Source organism: Zosterops lateralis (genome assembly GCF_965231275.1).
Source record: "Zosterops lateralis genome assembly, chromosome: Z".
NCBI lineage: Eukaryota > Metazoa > Chordata > Aves > Passeriformes > Zosteropidae > Zosterops > Zosterops lateralis.
In genome coordinates this window covers 33160895-33184771 of record NC_139800.1, presented here as the reverse complement: position 1 = coordinate 33184771, position 23877 = coordinate 33160895, and the positions used below count along the sequence as shown (strand labels likewise).

Sequence of the window (23877 nt, the reverse complement as noted above, 5' to 3'; positions counted from 1 at the left end):
ACTTCCTCAAGTACACTGCATTTCTTTCCTTTTCCTTAAAAAAGTAATTTCAAAAGCTGCAAAAAATCACTGTTCCTTGTTTTATAGACAATGCATGCCTGCATCCTGGTACACATACAACATTGCAGGTGAAGTTCCAAATTGTGACAGTAAAACAAACCCAGATATAACTGAAATTGCATTTTATGACAATCAAGTGCTAGTATTCTGTAATCCCAAAAGCAACAATTACTTCACAGACTTCATTAGACAACTTATAATACCACACAGCTCTTCTGAGGCAAAGACACTCCTTTGTATGTGTATTACCTCAGCACGTGTGCAGCTCAGACTTAACAGACTTTTGGAAAAATAATTATACTTTAAAAATACCTTTATTTTCTCCTTTGCATCTTGTTTAAAGGATATATATACAAAACACTGTAAATAGTTTCACAACACATTAGTATAGGAAAACATGTCTGGAAAGTAAAATATATTACTGCTTCTCTGACTGAGAAACAACCAGACTTGTACTATTTTTTTTAAAGTGTTAGCTGTAAGCTACCATAATTAATTTGATATAAAAAATCAAAATTAAAAATGACATCATTAATATTAAAAATCCCATGAGTTGCAAATATAAAGTTAAAATTATACTTACTTATGTATTTCAAACACAAAAAATACTGTTACTTTTCTATAACGGATTTGAGCGTGGAAAAAGTACAACTTTGCAAGCAAGCTATAATTTATACCTGTCCTTTTTATAAGAGTAATAATCTCAAAATAAAAGACAGTTTGCAGGTAGAGGAATACAACCATTTGAAAAATGTTATTAGTCTTTTCCATCATTAAATTCTAATTATTTACTTAGTGCGTTGCATCACGTAAATTGGTTGATTTCAGTTCCATATGACTTTCTCCAAAGCCTGAGCCTTCAAGCAAACAGAGATAAATCTTTTGCTTTCCTCAGTGTGCTTCAGTGTTACATAGCATTGAAATCCATTATGATTTAATTTCATCTTGTCTGCTACAAGTCTCTTTTTCTACAGTATTTGTTATTTGCTTTAAAAATTGTATTTTGACACTTTTGTGATGATTTTAACTTACTTTTTAAATGAATTGAGCATTTCTAAAAACTGGACAACAATTCTGTCAAGTTTTGGCCCACAGAGGGTGCAACAATGAGAAATTTTTATTGTATATAAATTAAATGAATGAGTTTTCTAACAAACCCAAATAATTGTAATGTAAAAAGCATTTTGTTAGGATTATGTTTCAGCAACTGAAATGATCAAAAATTGTAAAATGGAATTTACAACACCACACTTACAATGTGATATCTGCCTTTTTTTTAATGCTGTATTATTACCAAGACAGAAAATTAAGCTCAAATATGAACTTCAAATAGCCACATTGCAATGGTAAGTATATTGGACTAAATCTAGAATTGCCAAAATAAATTAGAGCTACCCTGTCAAGCTAAGTTCTTTTTATAATTTCTATTTCAGTCAAAATCAGTGTTTTGAAGACTCTACTATATAAATAGAGTCTAATAAAATGAAATCATTGAAAAATTAATGTTAAAAACCAGTAAGTCATACTCTGAAAATACATCTTGATGGATTTTTGCATGGCAATAATGGGTACAGTTTTGAAAAATTTTCTTTATGTATTCCTCATATGGATCTAACCTTTCGTTTCAGTTTAAAAATCTGCTTTTTTTGACTAACAATCTTAGTTATGATTAGTTATCTAGTTATGATACAGTAACTGAAAAACAAAATGAATACATAGTAAGATGTAAACATAAGAGTTCTGTAAAGCAGACTGAAATTTTTCATCACACAGATTACCAGAATAGCCAAATAAAAGGCAGCAAAAATTTGTTCTCACCAAAACAAGTGCTACATTGACTAGATTAGGTATACAGTATTTTAGAAAGGTGTATTTTACCTCTAATGGAAAAAACCAGAGATATTCTTGGTAACAAAGCCAACACTAAAAAATTCATTTTTGCCTGACTCAGTGTAATCTGAACAGCAAGAGAAGTTCAAACCCAGAAGAGTCTAACACATGCAACACTGATGTTACAACACATGTAACACAGTGTTACACTCCTAGCTACTCAGTATCTGAAGAAGATACGTTACTGTGTTAACAGACTGTAAGCATGTCTCACAGGCTGAGCTTTCAGGTAGGCATTAATCTGAACATGCTCAAGAAATCAGTATTTCATAGCAGAAATAAAATTGCACTTAAACCATCTTCTCTTCTTAGGAAGGAGTGATTAAAAAATTGTAATAGGAAAATGAATAGGTGTCCACACTGCTTTGGTGTCTTATTATCCAAGCTTCTATTCCAAATCCACTGCATTCTGATCTTGCAGTCAAGAGACCAATGGATGAGTCAGAGGGTTCCTCTCAATCACGTTTGACTTCAGAATTTCACAAATTACCAGAATTCTGGTTATCTAACAGGTCAAGAAGAAGGTAATCACTGTGTTTTCCCCTCCAGAAACCCCAGATGGGCAACCAACACAATAATCATTACCTTTCCGAAATTTACACTGGATAGTAAAGATAGCAATGGGAAATTTTGCTATAATCAAAATTCAGTCAAAATAAGCATCATGACACAGTCCCAAAAGGCATACTTCAGCCTTTCACCCAGAGCAAAACTACATGCTAACAAAATCTGGGATATTTGTTACAGCAGAATGCAAGAAAGGCTTTTCATTTTACTCTTTGTGTTGTCACTTTTATTTAAATGATATGGTTCTTTCTCCCTTTAATTTGTTTCTATCATTTAGGAATTAAAACCTTTGAAAAGCAATCACAACTTCTAGACTGGGAAACTATCTAACATTTTGTGAGAAATTTGGAAACAATAATCAGTCTTTCATCTTCCTATAATTTTCTACTCCCATGGGCTCTCAAAATCCATACAGGACAAAGGGAATTATTTCTTGCCTTTTTCCAAGGCAGATCAGAGATCATGTCTCTCAGGCAAAATTAATTCAAAATCAAGACAGATTGATACTTCAAATGAGTCCAAGTCATTAAACATTTGCATTGAAATTTTTGTGCCTACTGGATTTTTCATTTATATTTATATTTGTTTACATCATCTCTAGAAGTGTAAGTTAAAGATTAGCCAATTTCTTATGGAAATAAGTATCTCACAGAAAATAAACAGTTCATTTATCAAAACCATATAATGTCCTTCCAAATGAATGGAACATCAAGACACAGTTCCAGCTATAACTATACAAGCTCATTAACTAGATCATACTGGTATGACAATTTGCTGGTTTTATGACTAGCAGTATTTAAGTGGTTATAATTACAGCATCTGAAAGGTAGCGTCCTAGTAAGATGAATGGAGAACATCAAAAATATGTTTTTTCCTAGTTGGCAGCCATATCCCCTAATGTAGCTAATGGGTTTTTTTGGTAGTCAGCATTTGTCAGGACAAGACAAATAGCATGTCTTTTGACTTGCATAAACTTTTCCAACCTTCCCTGCTTTGAAAACAGTACTAACAAAAAACATGTTCAAGTATAAAACTAGCTAAATCTACATGTAAAAACCATAGTCACACCATTCATCTTTTTAAACTATGGTTTGTCTACTTTTTAAAATAACAATGTACTATTCAATAGTAATTGATAATAGTCATATTCTTTTTTTAAGGAATTTAATATCAGAAAATTTAAAAATTAAAATTAGCTGTCAGAAAATAGTACAGATAACCAAAATAGCTTCCAAATTTCCATTTGGTTCCTCATCACTTCTTTTTCTATTTTGTAGATCAAATAAATGCTTAGTATTTACACTGGATTATTTTGGGTTTAATGCTAATTTCTGACCCAGTTTTAGAAGAGGCACGAAATTTAATCACATTGCAGTAAGCACATTCCAAAATATTCAGAATTGCATAGCACGATGAAACAGGTCAAGCATTAAAAAAGTCAGGTGTGTAGAAACGGGATGTAAAACAGAGATCAGAGGAGTAGAGACAGAACATTGCCTAAAATATCCAAATAAAAACCAAAAATATTGTATATTAATCTCAGAACTAGCAAACTTCACAGAAGAAAATAGTGGAATCGACTATATGTATGTGAATGATTCTACTTCACTTCAATGCAACACGAGATCTACCCAGTAAACTTTTTAATTCCCAAGAAAACCTACAAAAAATGAATTTTGTTTATAAGACAAAAATAAAAAGCAATACAATTTAAATAATTCCTTACAGCATCTTATGACATTTGATAGTGGGGAAAAAAACCACACCAGTAAATAACACACAAGTGCTCTGCAAAAATTGTTGACTGTAATTTGAAAATTTCTTCTTAACATATTATAGCTCTCCTTTCTCTAATAGGCAGCTTAGATTGTTACAGGTGAAGATACATAAAAACAAATGAGAAAAGAATAAAGATATCAGAAATCAGTTCACTGTAATAAATTTAGTCTATATGACACAAGAGCATTAGTCTTCAGTCAAAAAGGGTATGTAATTTAGCTGAATTATACAAGAAATAAAGTATTCCATATTTCTCAGCTATCCTAACAATTTCCTCTATTGATTTATCTGACTTAATCAGAAAACACTTTTTTGGTACATCATTGAAGAATTACTTGAAACAGAAAACATAAATACTATCAAGTAAGGAAAAAATGCCAAACCAAAGCCAGGACTTCCAGAAACAAAAGATGGAACTGTAATAGCTACACATATGTATTGGAAAACACTTTACAGCCTGATAATGGTGGGATAAGGAAATACTGACATATATTGAATATGTGTGATGGCAAAATTATCTTAGGTCAGACCAAGGAAAGCTGAGAAACAAAAAAACAAAACAAAACAAAACAAAACAGAACAAAAAACAAACAAACAAACAAACACACAACAAAAAAAAACCCTAACGCCCCCCCAAAAAAGCCCCAAACCTAGTAAAACTAAATAATAATCAACCCATGCTATTTATTGGATGGTATGTTAACCAGAATTGTAGTGCAATTGGAAAAAAAAAATCTCCAGAGTCAAACAGCTGAAACAAATTTCCAACACTAACAGGTGTGCAGGATTTATTTAAAAGTAGGTTTAGATTGCTCCTATGCACTAAATTCCAGATAACAGCTGGGGTGCATCTTCCATTTCCATGCTCCAAAAGGTTGATACTGTCATGAACTTTTCTATGATATCAACTAAAGTACAAGAGTAGGGTCATTTCGGAGTCTTTCTTCAAAATTTTGGGTGAGGAAAAACAGTACTAACAAAAAACATGTTCAAGTATAAAACCAGCTAAATCTACATGTAAAACCCATATTCACACCATTCATCTTTTTAAACTATGGTTTATATAACACTACGTACACTATAGGTAACACTAGGTAACACTATAACACTAAGGTAAATCCATCTAAAAACGTAACAGTAAACATAGACATGCACTGTCTATAAAACAAGTATTCTCCTACATTAAACATTTTACCCAAATGCTCATACCCTATAAAATACGAAAAAGTATATTACAGACACCCAATAGAACCATAGAATCACCAAGGTTGGAAAAGACCTTGAAGATCATCAAGTTCAGCCTCTCACCAAAGGCATCACGTCAACTGAACCATAGCACTAAGTGCCACATCTAGTTGTTTATTAATCCAAAGATACAGTAATATTCAGCATATAGTAATGACATAAATTTTTAAAAGTTAGTCTAAATTAAGACACAGTAAAACTATAATGAAAATTATTACAGCATCATTGCAGAAATCCATGTTACAACCTGTGCTTTTTATGAGAACTTGAAAAGAACAAGGGCAAAAATCAGCTGAAGAAACTCCAGAGTGAAGGTGACAAGACGGTCCAGAGAGATAATATGTAGCACATACATGATATTTTATTTTACTTTATATTCAATTTTTTCCCTTCCAAATACTTGAATATTCCACAGGTATCTGTCTACATCATTACATGCAGGAACTACTGTGGTCTAATAATATCAGTACAAGGTCTTTCAAGTATGAAAACCATTGCCTGTGAGTATACAATTTAATATCACCCGAAGAGATTCAGTCTACCCAGGATTTCTTCAACCTACAGGCACATCTGATGCCAAAATCTACCTGCTAGAATGTGACCAAGTGTACTGGCGTTTAGCATACAAGAAACAAAGACTACCTTAATTAACACACTTTCCAACAACAGAAAACAGTATCTGAGCTTGAAATAAAGTGTAGGAATCTGTTAAAGATCTGAGTTCCTCAAAACCTTCCCAAAGCAGACAAGAAAATGAGAATACACTTACTGCTTATGTGGGCTTCAGCATATTTGACCGGACATGTACTTTCTCCCTTGCCTTATTATGTGTGAAAGAATTTAGGCTCTTCATCTTAATTTGAATAGGAACCTGCACTATCACTAGCATATACAGATCTATAGCTCTATTTACTATTTATTTTCAGAATTTAATACTGCTCACATAAACACATTTATTTCTGACTATGCCTAAAGTTGCTGCAATTACAGAAAATACTTCAAGTCTTAAACAACCTTATTATGTGAGTAATTTGATGATGTGAAGACAACTTCTTGCGCTCGAGAGAAAGCAAACTACTTCTACAAGACACCATGAGAAGGACCAGCAAAGGCAACTGCAGGTACAAAATTAACATCTAAAAATGTATCTGTCACATTCTTATTTTTATCTACTTGCTGATGCACTTGATGTAGATTTCTGTAATGCCTCAGAACTGGAAACTCTTACTGTGCTAATTATTAAATCTAAATAGTCTAATTAGACTAACTACTGCACAATGCTTTCCTTCATCCACAGACATGCACAGTACCACAATTCATAGTATTCTCTACCTGAGAGCTGAGTTCCAGGACATAAATTATTATTTCCTGTTGAATGACAATGGTATTTCCACTCCACTAAAAAGGCCTTCCACTGAAAGACTTTTAGTCAGTTATAATTAACATGCATCCTAAAGGCCACATTAGATCAAGCAGAATTACTGCATTATAAAAACAAAGGTCTTAATGTGTAAATTTAAGAAAACTGTGATAAGCTGGTGAAGGACTTCAGAATCTCTTCTTGTCTTATTATCCCTAGTATTGATTGAAATCTCTCCACCTTGAAATTGTTGGTGAGGACAAATCTATTGAGTCTCATTAAATCCAGCATAGGAATGAAGTCCCCAGAGCATTTGGGACCACTAAAGCAGATGCTACACATTTAGAAAAATACTCTCTATCCTTGAGAATATGAACTACAGCTACAATATGAAATAGATATCAATTTATTTCTGTAAAAGCTCCTAATGTAAAGGAGTTATTGTAGAACACAGCATCCTGAAAATTTAAAACTTAGAGAAAACAAGTTTATGAAGTCAACCCAACTTGATAAAACAGATTACATATTTTTACACGCTACTCACTACAGCTAGAATTGAAAATCTGTGGTCCTCACTATATTTATACATCATTCAATGCAAGTTTATGGCCTCATTTATCAGAAATATTTTTTCTTTTTTTCCGCCTACTGTTTTATATTACACATTAACATCAGCACAAAGATCTGTTTTTCTCAATGGTACCCTGTTAACATGAACTTCGAATATGTGAGCCAACCATACTGCGTGAGCTACAACACATAGTGCCTATGTGACCACTAACAGAGAGGTCATTGATCTTGCTGTAAGGGACAATATATCATAGGATGTACACGCTGATAGGCTCAATGCCATTTGAAGAAGTAGGAAAATATTCCTTTGTGACTGTATTTGTGGAATAGCTGACACATCCTTATCTAGCTGTTGCAGACTGCATATTATTAATGCAGGGAAGACAAACAGAACACAGATTTGTCTGCCAATAGTTTGTGCCCCTCTCATTCATGCAAAAAATAGACATTTATAATATTTCTATACATGCTGAATTTTCCAAAAACCTGCTGACTTCGACAGGACTGCATATCTTATGAATTGAAAAATCCACATTACTTTGAAGCAATTATGATTGGCTGTTTTATACAGTTCTGATCAAAAATACAGTATGACTGTCATGATAAAAGAACTCCTTTCCCCTTCCAAAGTTCTCTCAACTCAACTTGCCACAAACATCAGCTCTATTCCACTGTGACTTAAGGAACTGCATTTACTCCTTTTTTAACTTTTTTTTTTTTTTTTTTTTTTTTTTTTTTTTTTTTTTTTTTTTCCCATATTTTTTCAAGTTCGATATTTTACAAAAAGACAACTTAGGAGTTCCACAATAGTAATTTTTAGCAGATATGAGTTGGCTTTTGCTGATTAAAGAGGTTTAAGAGACCTTACTCTTTTGTTTAAAAACATTGAATTTAACATCTCCAAACCTGCAAATTTTTGTAAGTTGGCAGTATTCGGCAGCTACCAAAAATTAGGGCTTATCTTCTAAACCACACCATCCTTTCTATAAGGTAAGATAGGCAGAAGCTTTCGGTCCTGCCTAAGACTGACTAAGAACTGTAAACCAGCTTCCTGAAGCAATCCTAAATATTCAACCAAGCCAGATTAGAAGTGGCTTGACCCTATAGCTATATCAATATACCCATCAATTTTACATTGCAACTATTACTTAAGCAACTATTTTTCACAAGAAAGATCAAATTCTTTCCCAATACTGAAGAAATACTGGCAAAATCTTTACTGTGCAAGGTAAAGTAACCTTTATAAAGTTTTTTCATGCTTTAAAACAGTCTCATGAAAATCCAGGGTTTTTTTTTTCATATCATATTGTTGTAGAACTTGTATGAAGGAATGTGGTTTTATACACAGCAGTGAAGACACATCATACTGTCCTCTTTTTTTTTTTTTTTTTGAGTGACTCGAATCCATTTAACACCTTCAGAAGCATTGACTAGAGAATGGAAAATAAAAAACTATCAACTCCTGACACCTCTATTTTCTTTTTTTTCATTCTAGAATTTACTCTATCTTGCCCCAGATAAATTCCCTCTGCCTTGTACGTGTTCTGAACAGCTTTGATAGAAAGACTACCTGTAGCTTGACTGAAATACTATTGCAATGCAGAAATTATTTAATATCTATCATCACTGCAGTCAAATATACTGCAGAGTTTTCTAGGGTGTTTGGTTTTTTTCCCACTCTTTTTTATATGCAGCAGCTCTTTATGCTGGTATTCCACAAAATTTATAATTACCTTAGCAAACCACATCACATGATACATGATCACAAGTCAAGTAGACAAGAAAGTGCTGGGCACAATGAGCTATAAAATGCTAACGCATCTCTAGAAACCCAGTACCGATTCTGGTTTGACTCAGGCCTAGCTTGACAATTTTATTACAAACTGCACACTCTTAGGAAGATGACAAAGGGAAGAAAAATTTTTGGGAAAAAGCACTGGAAATACACAACTTCAGAAAGCAGTTCCAAGATAGTAGAAAGTTGTGAAAATTGTTTATACAAATTCTTTCTTGCCTTCTTCCTTCTTAATCTTTCTAAAAAGAAAGCAAGCATATCTTCTATATTTCTTACAGATTGAAAACCACATATAATTTCATAAAACTAAAAGAAGTTCTGAGTAGTGCATATTTAACAGATCATTAGGGTGAACATTTTCTCTTACATTCACCAAAATCAGAAAACTGTTCTGCAAATGTATGTATTGTTCCAGCCATTTCAAAAGACAATATAGCAATATTTTTTTTCTGGTTAATTTTTATAGAACAGGTTTTTGTATCTTAAAACTAAAATTCTTTGTGATTCATACAAATACTTTGTTTAGTGAAAAGAATATCTTCCCCTGAACTGTAAAAATCAATTTGGAGAATGGAGTAATTGAAAGCTCCTGTCCTCCAAAACAGGAAGAAGAAAAACACAGTTAACCCCAAATTAGAAAAAGAAATTTATATGCTTGGCAATTCAATCCTGTTTTACTTCAGATGCAATGAAATCTTAGTTTTTTAAGGCTGATCAGTTCAATGTATGCAAGGGTCCATACATGCTAGGATGCAATTAGGCCAATAAACTTGGATACTCAACTGTATTTTGGCAATAGTAGAAAGCCAGAGATCTAGAAGATACAACAGCACAAAGAGTTTGATTAGTCTGTGCATTGATATTGTACAGATGGATATTAAAATGAACCCTATGACCATAAAGCAGAATAACATAATTTTTGATATGTTGTTTCAGCTGTGTGAGCATATTCCTGGTCTTGAAGTACTTTTTGTTTATCAGCATTGAGAGCCTCTAGCTGCTTTATCAGCTCAGCCTGCTGTGTTGTATCTTCAATGTTTTGTCTGTGAGATTCTTACCTCCCCCAACTCCTTCCTGTGCAAAACAAGCAATAAAAAGAAACTAAGAAAAAGAACAATGACCTCTGTTAAAAAATTGTATGTAAATAATTTTATTGTAGATAATGAGCATCCTATCTTAATTTATTTTTCTGTCAATTGCCTTAAAAACACTGTAAGTTACATATAAAATATTTATCATACACTTTTGAGAAATATCTACAAAACAGTTAACTTTCAAAATGGAATGCCTTTCTATTTCCCTGTAATACTTTAACTAAAATAAATAAATTTTCACTGCTTCATCTTTTTTAGTCAATATTCAGCTAACTCTTTAACAGTAAGAGTCAAAATATAAAATAGATAGAACACATCAACTGTAAATAAGTTTATTTTTTTTTACCTAGAACGATCAGAAAAAGATAAAACATTTTCCTGAACTTGCAAAGTATGTGTGAAGCAAGCTTTTTTCTGAAATGCATCTACTCCCTAGACACATGAATATGTTTGCTGATAAATTACCTCTTGTCTGCAGGTATGGCATATTGCAACAACCATAAAAAAAGTAAGCAAAAACTTTGGTGCGTATTATATAACATAATAAAAGCCCTATAAAGACAGTAATCGGAATGGTGTTGTAACGCAACCATAGCATAGATCTAGTATAATCAGCTTTCTTGATAATTTTACAGTACCACTGATGATCAAAGTACTGTAATACTTACTATAAACAAAAATTAAAACTTCTAATATTTTCTGCAACATATATTAAAAATACAGATGACTCTATTAATCCCTGTTTATATATTTTCTACTTAATTCCCTTGTAATTCACAAGCACAGAGACACTGCACACTAGTATAACACAGAGATATCAAAATATATATTTAGCACTCCAACTGATTTTGTTCCTTACTTCCTCAAAGAATTGTCTCTGTAACCTCTAACACATACGTAACATTTGTGTGACTAGAATTGTCATTAACAGGACTTATCATTCCATTTTTCTAGTGCTCTTGGAGATATCCAGGCAAAGATTAGTGTACAAAAGGTAAGCAGCAATTCCAACTTCATTGTCTTCTTCCAGGGAAAACACAGAATGACAAATAAACAATTTTAAGGGAAGTTCATAATTTTTTTAAAAAAAGCCTATGCCACTAATTAGGGTTTTTGTTTGAATGATTATTCAATATAGATACATCTGAAAAATTATATAAGAATTCAGATTACATGTACAATACGACAGTCAGACAGTTTTATTTTGTTAAAAAGCACCATTTTAGAAAGTCTGTTAACAGAGCAACAAAGGATAATATTAAGGAGACACTAACCAAGCTTACTAGGATTTAACACTGTCCTGCTGTTTTGAATGAATTGAAAAATGGTCCCCCAAAGTTAACAAGGGTAGAGATACATTAAAGACTCCTGATGTAAGAAAGTGCAACTGCAGTATGTATTGCATATGTACTATTTTACTTCTGTTCAGAAGAACAGCAGCAGAAATATGCACACAGCAATACATAGATTAGTGCTTTCCAGGCTTCCAAACAAACACTTCTTTAATTTCCCTGACTGCATGTATATAGTAGAAAACAACACATCTTTTCACTGCAGTTAAAATACAGATTATATTAATTTTGCACAGGTTCTCCAATCAGATCTTCATTTTATTGTGGAAGAGCAAAACATGGGATAAGGTTCAATCCTCAAGGCCAGTGTGCTATATTGCTGCTCTCTAATTTGTATGCAAACATCAATGCAGTTATCTGTGTCTGTCACCCGAGAATGCAGTATTATGTGTTCTCTAATGGTCTGCCTACAAAGTGTATTAAGGTCAATAGGAGTCTTTTTTGTTGACTTTATCAGACTCCCATTTATATCCTTAAGGGGAAGCAGTGGAACAAGGAAACTAAATCTTTCAGCCACACAAGAACCACAGCACAGTCAGAACACATTAACATGTTTGCTTACGTAAAATTCAAGGCTTTTTAAGAGTAAGGAAACTCAGTCACAGTTCCATTACAGTACATTTTAGAAATCAAACTTTATTTATTCATACTTGTACTTTAACTTGCCTTTGTCTTTAGTGAATAAGGCACTATTTTTACATTGTAAATCAGTGCGGGAGCCTTCTTTTATTTCACTTCTACAGACCAATATGTAAATTATGCTAACCTTACCAGGCACTATTCAGTACCAATGTGCAATACAAACAAACATACATAAATAAGTACCCTTGATAACAGATGAGCAAAATCATAAGGGGAGCTTTAAATTAGGAATGGCAGGGATCAAAGATGTTGATGAAATGACAAGTGAGTGACCTGTGCCTGGACTTGGCAGACGAAGGCAGACAGGTAGATACGGGCAGAAAACACCTTGTGATGAGCAGCAGAATATTCAGGGAGAATGTTCACTTTATGCACATAAATAATGGAGTGCTCATAGCATGAGAGAGGTTCTTAAGAGTCTTCATGGTGACAGGAAAAACTGGATAAATTGTCTTCACGAACAACTCAATCTTAAAAAGCCAGTCAAGTTCTGGAGAAATGGGTGTGGGAGTCTTCATGAATATCAAGCCACCCAAGTTTGTTGCAGAATCCAGGGCAGGCTGAACTTCAGGGAAAAATGTCCAGGCTTAATAGACTTATGAATATTAACTTCTCCAGCCACAATGTGCTTAAAGCTAATTTTAATGGCCATGCAATCCATGGGGGAAATCCATCTTACAGGGGAATATGTAGTAGCTGATTGAGGAAGGCTGTAACTTCCTAGTACCTCAGCCTATGGGGAAAGGAGGAAAGCAATATGCAGGCAGGAGTTTAGGATAAAAGGAGGCCATGTCTTCCAAAACCTCAAGATAGACCCCATATGGCCTAGTGGACTCTCTGCCTTTGATTCCTGCAGGACTCCTCTGCCTCCTTTGTAGAAACTGGCCTTTTACTGTGTGATTTTCCACATACTGGGAAATAAGCCCAATCACGTATCTATCTGAAGCTGCTGTTCAAATGGGCACAGCACATCTCCATGGAAGACAACAGGAGGAATGAGAGATATGTCTGCACCTTCTGAACTCAGTGAGATCACAGAGACAAGGTGAGACAACTCACATTACTGAAGCACTGCCATGCATGGCTACTTTGGATAGGTTCTTTAGGAAGGCCTATGTTCAAAAGGTCCTGGGAAACTAGAGCAGTCAACTACATCTTAGTCCCTGTGAAGGTGATGGACCATGTAATGGAGATGATGATCACAAGGAGTCATAAGAGAAATAATATTTACAGATTCATAGAATATTCTGAGCTGGACAGGGACCACAATGATCATCAAGTACAACTCTTAAATAAATGGCTCATACACAACCTTGACATTATTAGCACCACGCTCTAACCAACTAGCTTGGCAGCTTTCTCTGAAGGAATTACTACCTCAGTGGATAAGGGATGAGCACAGGCTGGTTTTTTTTGATTGTAGTAAGACATTTACATAGTCGCACATAAAATACTATAGACAAACTAATGAGATATAGGCTAGATAAGTGGACAGTAAAGTTCCCTTCAACTAGTAAAACTACCAGTTTTGAAGTTTGAAGAGTCATTATCAATGACTCTAATTCAAGGCCAGGCACTAAAGGAGTAGCCTAGGGGCTAACATCAGGGCCACTACTTTTCAACATCTTCATTCATGACCCAGATAATGGGACAGAATGCACCATGGCAATTTTGCTGATGATACAATAAAGGGGGATGGCACAATGGACATTTCAGCTGCCACTGAGAAGGACCTTGGCAGTCCGGACAAAGGGCTGGACAAGAACCTCATGAAGCTCAACAAAGACAAGTGCAAATTACTGCCCCTGGGCGGTAATAATCCTGTCTAAAAGCACAATCTGGGAACAGACAAACTGGAAAGCACCTTGTCAGAAAACGACCTGGGGATCGTGGTGGACACTGGAATGGCCATAAGACAGTAATGTGGCCTTGTGCCAAATGCCAATGACAACCTGAGCTGCACAGAGGACAGTGTTGTCAGCAGGGCAAGGGAGGTGGTCCTTCCCCTCTAGTCAGAAGTTTTATGACACATCTTGGTGCTATGTTTGGTTCTGGGCTCCCCAGTACAAGAGAAACATGGACATGGCTGGAAAAAGCCAATGAAGGGCCACAAAGATGATTTAAGTATTACAGCATCTGCTATACACAGAAAGGCAGGCTGCTCAGCCTGGAGAAGGGAAAGTTCAGTGACAACTGAACTATCAACATCTATAAATACCTGATGACAGTCTAGAAAGAAGATGCAGATGGACTCTTGTAAGTGATGTTCAGTGACAGGAAAAGCAGCAATATGCACCAATAAAACTGGACGAAATTAGAGCTAAACATAGTAAAAATATTTTAATCCATTGAAAGTGGCCAAACACTGGAAGAGCATACTCAGAGAGGTTGCAGAGCCTCCATTCTTGGACATACTCAGATTGGACACAGTACTAGGTAAGCCTGCTGTAGCTGATACTGCTGGAGCAGAGGGCTGGATCTGCTGGAGGAGCATACTACACCATCTCCAGAGGTGTCTGCCAGTTTCAACCACCCAGTGATTCTCTGTGATTCTGTCACTAATTTGCTTGTCCTGTGCTCAGAGTATTCAACATCAACCTCAAATATTTATTAACACGCTTACTCTGAGCAGCAAACAATAAAAACTCTACAACACAGACTCCTTATCCTGTCACTGCAGCAGGATAAAGGTGTCAAGTCCTCAAAAAAATTATTGTCTTGGGTAAGCATGTAACAGAAGAAATAACCAAAACTTACTATTTGACTTTAACAAGTATAATGAGTTGCATTTAAAATACAAGAGCAATTAGACACACTCATACATGATATACAGGCATCTACACATACATACAGATACATAAAAATACATACATCTACATAGAAAATATATAAATTAGATGTAAACATGTACATATACAAATGGTGATAAAATGCTTCAACATACCATACACTTTAAAGAAACACAATTTTAAGAAAAAAGTCACCATGAGCAACAGTAATTGAAAAAATAACACTGTCAGCTAAGAAATGACAAGGTACTGCATATACTGTGCAAACTTTTTATTTGTCCTCTTGTCTCTGCTAAATCAGTTTCCAAATTCTGCAAAGAAAGCATTTGAAACGCATTAATGAAGAAGAAATAATTAAAATCTACTATGCAAGTAGTTTGCAAAGTATTTATGTATATAGATATATGGATGTGCACACACACATGCATACATTTACTACAGTCTAAGTACATACATACGGGTATATATGCACATATGAAAAATGTGAAATACCAGAAAAAAAAGGTGTATTTCAAATTTTAGGTGGCCACCTCTTCTTTATTCTAAGAAGTTTTCCTTAACTCAGTTGCTGGATGTGGAAGGAAGATCCTGAATCAAATCTTTGCAAAACAGCAGTTCCTTATTTAACTATGAAACTGATTAAACCTGTTTACTATGTAGAAGCTCCTAAAAAAAAAGCAGCTGTGCATTCATTGTTTTAATCTCAGAAAAATTCACAATATTGTGTACATGAACTAAGAACCACAGATATAGATTTATTTTTGAGACTGCTTGTTAAATCTGCTCTTATTTTGCACTGCTAATCCAATGCAAGGAATAGTTTCTTCAGGAAAAGAAACAGCATACAAGAAAATTTCTGACAGTGCTCACTGAAAACAATGCAAACAAGCAAAGGTCCACCTTTTACTGTAAGCCCTACTGTAGAAGTTAGTCAGTAAACTGCAAAGGTGTATCCAGGAAACACAGCAGGAAGGCAGCTTACTCAACCAAGACTTCAATCTCTACATAAACCTTGCTAGAGTTCCCTTAGAAGAGCACATCAGTCCTTAGGAAGCTTTGTATGACTATTCTCTCCAGAGTGTTTTGAGGCAAGAATGGAAATACAGATATTACAGCAACATCTAGAATAGAATTTCAGATGGTGGCAACAGCCTTGGACTTGTTTGGTATCATGCTACTCACAGATGCAATCACTCATTCTCAGTACAACAAATATTCTGTGATTCATTAATAATTTAAAATAAAAGCCTCCTTGTATAGTATCATCCCTAATCTACTGCCAAGAGTGTATCAGTTTTCCATTTACATACAGACTTAGTTAAAGAAATAAGAAAATGCACATTTTTCCCTTTCAGCAATGATGTCTCAAATACTGAAGTTATCAAAATATTTCTATAACTGAAAAGTGAATAATGAAATCCTAAATAAATTAAATTCCTTAAAGTTGCATATAAATGTCTTAAGGGTATTTAGATGTATCAGAAGTGTACTACAATCAAATTCCTTGAAACTATACAAGAACTATCATATCCTGTTGTTGTGGGTTGAGAGCAAAATGAATGAGAGGCTCCAAGTCAGAGATATAATTTAATAAGAAGAAAGATAAAAAGGTAAAAGTAAAATAAAATAAATACAATAACACAAAGGACCACTGACCGAATCAGAATACAACCTGAGCAGGATGGTGGAAGCAGTCCAGGTGAGCTGCTCTTCCTGAAGCAGTGATCCTGTAGAAAGGTCTGGGAGCTCTGGTCCTCTGGGAATCCAGTGGGTAAGGGCTGCTTGCACTGTCCCAAATCCCAGCTTATATCCAGGTGAGAATGCTTGGCTCCTCCCCCTGGGCAGAGCATCTCACAATAGCATGAGAAGTGTGAAATGGGTCCTTGATGGCCCATTAACAGAGATAACCCCTGGAGGGAGTTACCTGTGACTCATGGGCCATTAGCAGGAGACACCCCAAAAGTCATTAGCAGAAGACACCCCAAAGGCGTTAATGGGCCATTACCAGAAGAGGCAAGGGGGCTTGGGAAAACACTAGCCCACCTGGTTTCAACAGTTCATGAAGATGGTGATAGAATAAATACTTTGTGTACATCCTACACTGCAACCCAGGACACCTGTCAATAACAGTAACATTGATGTATGGAGCAAAATTCACAAGTGAGTGAGGAAGGAAATTAATTTGTTTCTTGACAAATACCAGGCAACATACCTGGTGTACCCAACAAATGAGTCACCATTCAATGTCACAGGCTAGGTAGAAAAACTTAATTTTTCCTTGAATAATGAAAAAATTAAAAATTATAGGAGACAGTTCACTATCAACACATAAAATTTTTTAAGGTAATAAGGTATTTATAACTTGCAGACAAATAATTGTAGGGTTTCTCCTCAGTATTTTTTTTCTCTGCAGCTAAACTTATTGAATATGTGAAGAAAAATTGTAATAGTTCATATATTCCATGAATAAATTCTATTTGCCTATTTCTAATACCACATCATAGAGTTGCAGAGGTTTTCCACAGAAGAGATTTTTAAAAAATCTAACATTACAATGCTTTAAATTCCCATCACCCACTGCAGGGTACAATACAAAGAATATGCAACACATTATTTTCTCATAAATACAACTTCAGAAGTTATCCAACGGCAGAATTTAAAATTAGAAAAAAAGAATTTTTCAGTACTTCATTTGTGACATATTTGACTTCAGCTTTTGGTTTCAAGTAGGAAATTAATCAGTTCAATCTTCTGAACATATTCTGAAAGCTCAAGATTTTTGGAAGCGTTACTGAAAGAGCAGAACATGAAAAAAAGGAAAGAAAAACCTTGTTATACAAATACCTTAGCTACTGAAATATTATATATTGATGTACAAAAGCTCAGCTGAATACTGAAATCTAAAATAGAATGGTTTGGGTTAGGAAGGATTTGAAAGGTCTAGTTCCAACTCCCCTGCCATGGGCAGGGAGATCTCCCTACTAGGTCAGGTTGCTCAAGGCCTTATCCAACCTGGACTTGAACACTGCAAGGGTCATCTGCAATGTCCCTGGGCAACCTGTTCCAGTGTCTCCTAATCCTCATAAGTAAAGAATTTCTTCCTAATCTCTATCCTAAATTTCCCCCTTTCAATTTGTATCTACTCCTCCTTGTCCTATCACCTCACAAAGGGCCCCTCTCCAGTTCCCCTGCAGGCCCCAGTCAGATCTCGGAAGGTTACTATGAGGTCTCCACACAACTTTCTCTTCCTCAGGCTGGGCAGCCACAACTTGCTCAGTTGTTGCAGTCTTTGTAGAGAAGGTGGTCCAGTCCTCTCATGGGCCTCCTCCAGAACTGTCCTTCTCATTTTGGGAACACCAGGACTATACAGGGCACTCCTGGTGGGGTCTCGCAAGGGCATAGCAGAGGGGGAAAATCACCTCCTTTGACCTGCTGACACACCTCTTCCAATGCAGCCCATGGCAAGGATTTCTTAGCTGCAAGTGCACATTGCTGGCTCATGATGATTTTTTCATCAACATCATGCTTTTGACCATGAAATAACCTGTAGTATTTTACACTCAATTTGTGAGTATCTGCATTTTTAAGACAATATGGAATTTATCACATTCCCTTCTTGTTGATAAAGTAGCCAAAAAAGCCAAAATGTGTAAACATGCTAGGTAATAACGTGAAAATTTACCTAGTACAAATACTCCTAATCTGGATTTTTAAATTACAGTCCATTTCAAATTCAAGCTTTTAAAGCCTACTAAAAAAATGCTACTTAAAATAGTTAGTCAAAACATTGAATAATTCAGTTATATGAGAGAAAATACATATTTACAAAAGACACAGAACAAGACAGCAATGAAAGGTGAATTTAAAAGAACTTCAAACATGAAAAGCATAAAAAAACAAGGCATGAGAAGAACAGCGATGCCCATTATGGAGTCACTATGAATTTACACCAGTTTTGTTATTTGTAGCTTCAAACCCTTTGAAAGTCACTTTCAAAGACAGCAGCTTTGTTTTCATGTTTTTTCCTATTATATATTATGACAGAAGTGAGAGCAATTTTTCAAGGTCCCATCTCAATAAAACTCTCATTTTTCAGTGGAACTAAAATTCCAGGCTCCTCTTGAGAGAAATGGCTGTTTCTTTGGAAGTTCTGACCTTCGGATTTCAGAAACTTCAAAAGTACTGTGCTAACTAGGAATTAACAAAAACAACCAACCCACTAGTAAGCAATCCCACTATCTTTTACTTCACCTCCACTTAAAATCTGCAAGTCTGATATTTTTTCATCTATATACAAAGCCTTTTGTTACTTGTTTGGGGAAAAATACAGTCATCCTGATACTTAGCAATAGCTGAAGTAACCTCCACCTAAAGAACAACCAAATAACTCAAATATTTAATTGATTCTTAAATATGGAGACAGATGGCTGATAGACAATTTTTCCATCTGTTCATTTTTAGGACATATAGAAAACTGACATATAAGCTCTGAGAAACACAAAAGCACAAAAAAAGTTCTCAGGAACTACTTTAGGCAGAAAACAGACTGAAGTCAACTTTCTGTACACTGTACATTATTTTTATGAATGTACATATCGAAAAGACAAACAATAAAACAATACTGTTAGCCTTTTAGCCACCTTTAACCACAGGTTAACAGGTATCTTCCTGATTAACTCTGATTAACTCTGATTTCAGCTAATATGACAAAACTTTAAAGAAATGTTTTTTAAAAGGACAAACTATCCATAGCAGCTTTTCTTTTCTCTCAATTTAAAGAAGTTGAATTTTATACCCAGTGATAGGAGGTTACAATAACAACCAGTCCTTGAAAGTGAAAAGTGGCACTTTTCTTCAATGGAAAAGGTTTAAAGACCAAAAAAAAAAAAAACAACGTTAACACTTCAGCCTTCGTACAGGTGACCATTTTTCCAAAGAAGCAATCTGTGATTTAGATCTTACATTTCTACCATCTCATACACATTTTAAAGGCAATGCTGGGCTAGCTTATTTTGATAAAGATTCTTTTTATTCTTGAAGACACAGGAGACTAACATGGATAACATCTGTATATAACACATCTTTAAGATTGTTAAATGCCATATTTGTTACTGAAAAACGTAGAAAAAGATGCTGATTCAACTCCCAAATTAAAGGGTAAGAGGTAGCCAACTGCACCCCTGCATGCAGTTCATTTCAGGCTGTCCCAATGGATGTGTACTAGTCAAGTTCTCTCAGGTATCTTCCAACATAAACTCTTAGTACTTCACACTGAAGTCTGTCTCTAGGCAGAAACTTTTGGAGAAATCTTGGAGAAGACTGAGGCAAAGACCATATTTAGTACCTCTGGGGTATCTATTAACTTTCGTAATTAACTCATCCCCAGGTCCCCAGCAGGTCTCCCTTTTTCTTGTTCAGCCTTTCACTGATAAGGCAGTTCAAGAAATTCTGGTTGTATCAGTCATTATTTGCAATGCTCAACTGCAGGTAGGTTACCACCACCCTTCAGTGTCCAGACAATGTTTCTTAACCAGTCCTTCCTAATTAGTAAACAGCAATTCCAACTCTGTGACATCCCTGGCTGTCTCAGGCAACACGCATCCCCAGAAGTACCCTCTTTTACACCCTAGACAACAACCTGACCTGGTTGTAACACCCCACTGAAATACCAAAAGTACTAACTCTCGTCCCTACAATTGCCCAACTCTTTCATTCATCAGCATGCCTCATCAGGCAGGAAGACAGAGACATAAAAGTTACTCTGACTGTGTTCATTGGGTAATAGATTTTCAATAACTTGTCCAGTATTACAAGCACTATATTTGACAATTTAAAAATTATTTCATTAGTTTGGCACACACTAGATTTTTCTCTCCCAAGAATCAACAAATCATTTCTTGGGAACCTTAGTCCTGGGAACCTTATAATCCTTTATAATAACCAGTCTGAAGAAGTCAATTTGCAATACCTTTACTTCTCATGTTAAGAGATCAGAATTAAGCTCTTTCAAAAGAGTTTCCATCACCAGAATAAGCCGAAGCATGACCAAAATTGCTAGTGCAGGAAAAAGGGTGTTTCAGGGTGAGGTGCAATTAGATAGCTATTGCAATGAATGTTCTTTGATAATGTAAAAGAACACAGCATTCCAAGTGTATGCTCATCATGTAAACAAAAACAATCCACTACCTAGATGTGTATATAAGCAGCTGTTGAAATAAGGTAAGCCATATTTGCAGCTCATTTCTTGGAGGAATTGAAAAAACACTAGCCAATTTCCACCAGAAAACAAGAGAAAGTATCATTTAAATAAAAGAAAAAAGATTCTGTACCATGAATTCAATAATTTCCTTTTTTTGCTTTATCATAAACTATGGAAACAACTTTTTAATATATTATAACCAATAATTAGACACTTTACAGAATAGAGACCTTTGGAGGCTAGGACACAATTTATTTGGAACTACATGTTCTTTCAAAACAACAAAGATTAAGTTTACTGCAACAAGATTATAGGTAAGTAAATTACAAATCAAGGAAAAAATGTGGTAATACTTTAAAGCTTTTATTATTTCACACTCATATATATATTATCTCAAAGTACAGCATCTTTTATTTTTTAATGATTAGATTTTAAGATGACTATTTGAAGTCAGATTCCTGCTTTGCAGCATCAATTTTTAAAAAGCTGTGGGTCTTAAGTGATAGAATGTAAATGAATGCAAGTCCCCACTGGTAGATTTGAATATATAACTTGCTATTTAAAGAAAATAACTTGTAGTGAAATGTCTGGAGAAGTTAATTCTCAAATAACATCCAGGAGTCCATTCTACTTCATACCTCTATTCTGGCATCATTGCTAGATTTTTCTTTTTTCTATTGTGCCTCCTGCTTCCTCAGTTTCTCCAAGTCATTTAGCAGGTCAGCACAGTATATATTTAATCCCTTATTTTCCTCCTCCCGGTTTTTTATAACCATTCTGTTTTGCTCCTCCTTCTTCTGTGCACACTCCTCAGTGTCCTGTTGAACAGTACCACAAGGGCCGATAAACAAAAAAGTGAGAACTAATCAGCAAATATAAACTGTGCAGTTTTACTCTCACAGCAGCTTCTATATTTGATGGCCAAGGTCACCTGTGTACTTTTATTGGCCTCTTTCATGCAGGTGGAAGGGTCATATTTTTTAGCTGGATGACAGCTTTGATGAGTACACATTTGCAAAGAGCCCATTAATTGATCAAGCTGCCTTTGATGCTGTCCCCAGCTATTTTTGAGACCCACACAGACATATCCTCCCAGACCTCAGCTTTATCAATTAATAATGCCAGTCCCATCAGAATCTAATTACAAGAAGCCACATCTTCACACTTCTACTTTCTTTGCTCCATTTCCATCATTAACTATTTATCTGAAAGTTATAAAGCTTGGATTCTTGGCTTTAAAGCATCTTTCTCAGTCGGTATGCGAGAAAACGGTAAGGTATAGCAAGGCCTAAGGCAATTTTTTTCTCCAAGCTTGTCACTTTCTGTGCCACAAAGGCTGACACTGCTTAAAGAACTACTTCAAAGCTACAGTCTTATGAAACTATGCACAAGTCAATATACCTTAAGTTCTTGGCTTTTATCTTTAAATTTCTGGTTCAAGTTACTGAATTCATTCTTCAAACGGGCATTTTCCTCATCCACAGCACTTTTTCTCTGCATTAATCTGTTTATCTCCTGCTGCTGTCCAGTGAGCCTCTATTAAAAAAAAAAAAAAAAAAAACACCACAACTCCCCCTCTCAAAAAAAAAACCTATTCATAGACAAATGTAACTATCTGACACATCCAGTTTTAAAAGCATTATTTTAATTCCATCAATACTTTAATCATACTCAAAATTGAATGACTGTAAGAAACAGTAATGCAAATGAGGAATCAAATATCCTCCTGGTACTGAACAAAGAAGCCTAAAATGCAGAACTGAATGGAAATTACTCAGAGAAGCTTATGCAAAAACAGTCATTTACAGAAGTTATATCTCTGTTTATGAATTAAGAATGCATTAGAATACAGTTTAACTTGTACTTCTAGCACATCAAAAATCAAGCCAGAGGTGAATTCTAAATTTACCAGAATTTGCAGAATTTGTCACAGTAAACAGAAATTACTATTGAGTTAGGCTGCAAAAATGATTAAAATACAAAATGCTTTTAAGGAGAATTAAGTCTGGCTGAATTTGCAGCTCAAGGAAAATAATACAACATTGCTCAACACATACTATGGGTTAGTTCATCCACATATAGAAAAATCTCACTGCCATGAAACAAGAACTTAAAGTTTCTGTGATAATTTCATTTGATTCTCATGACACTTGCATTAAACACTGTTACTCTTCAATGCCTATTAGAACTCTGTGTTTTTCTCCAGGAGTCTGCTTTAATTCCACATTCTGTTTTGTCCTCTCTCTTTCTAAATCAAAGGGCTTTAATCTATAATATTTTCCTAGCAGTGACACCATAACTGTAGTACAAAACTGATGAAACTTTCATGTCAATACTGAAGCATATAACTGCTTTGCTTTTAATACAAAAGCTAAAATTAAGTGTGTACAGAAACAAGAAAATCATCAACAAGACAATAATCCTCTAGCTTTTTCTACAATACATCTGCTAATATGAGAGTTTTCAGTGTCTAAAGCTTACATCTTATTCTTAAGTATGTCAGATATAAAAAAGAATGAAAATATCCTGAGCAAA

The 23877-nt window shown here is 34.9% G+C and overlaps 1 protein-coding gene across 1 annotated transcript in view; it reads right to left on the bottom strand.

Annotated features, from left to right (window-relative positions):
- CNTLN (centlein) overlaps window positions 1-23877 on the bottom strand; it is a gene marked incomplete at both ends in the record, with an annotated part of 183918 nt that overhangs the window by 119724 nt on the left and 40317 nt on the right. The window contains 5 exon segments of the mRNA XM_083883171.1: window positions 10179-10319; window positions 15394-15454; window positions 21981-22016; window positions 22020-22160; window positions 22744-22878. Coding sequence (XP_083739297.1) covers window positions 10179-10319; window positions 15394-15454; window positions 21981-22016; window positions 22020-22160; window positions 22744-22878 — 514 coding nt within the window.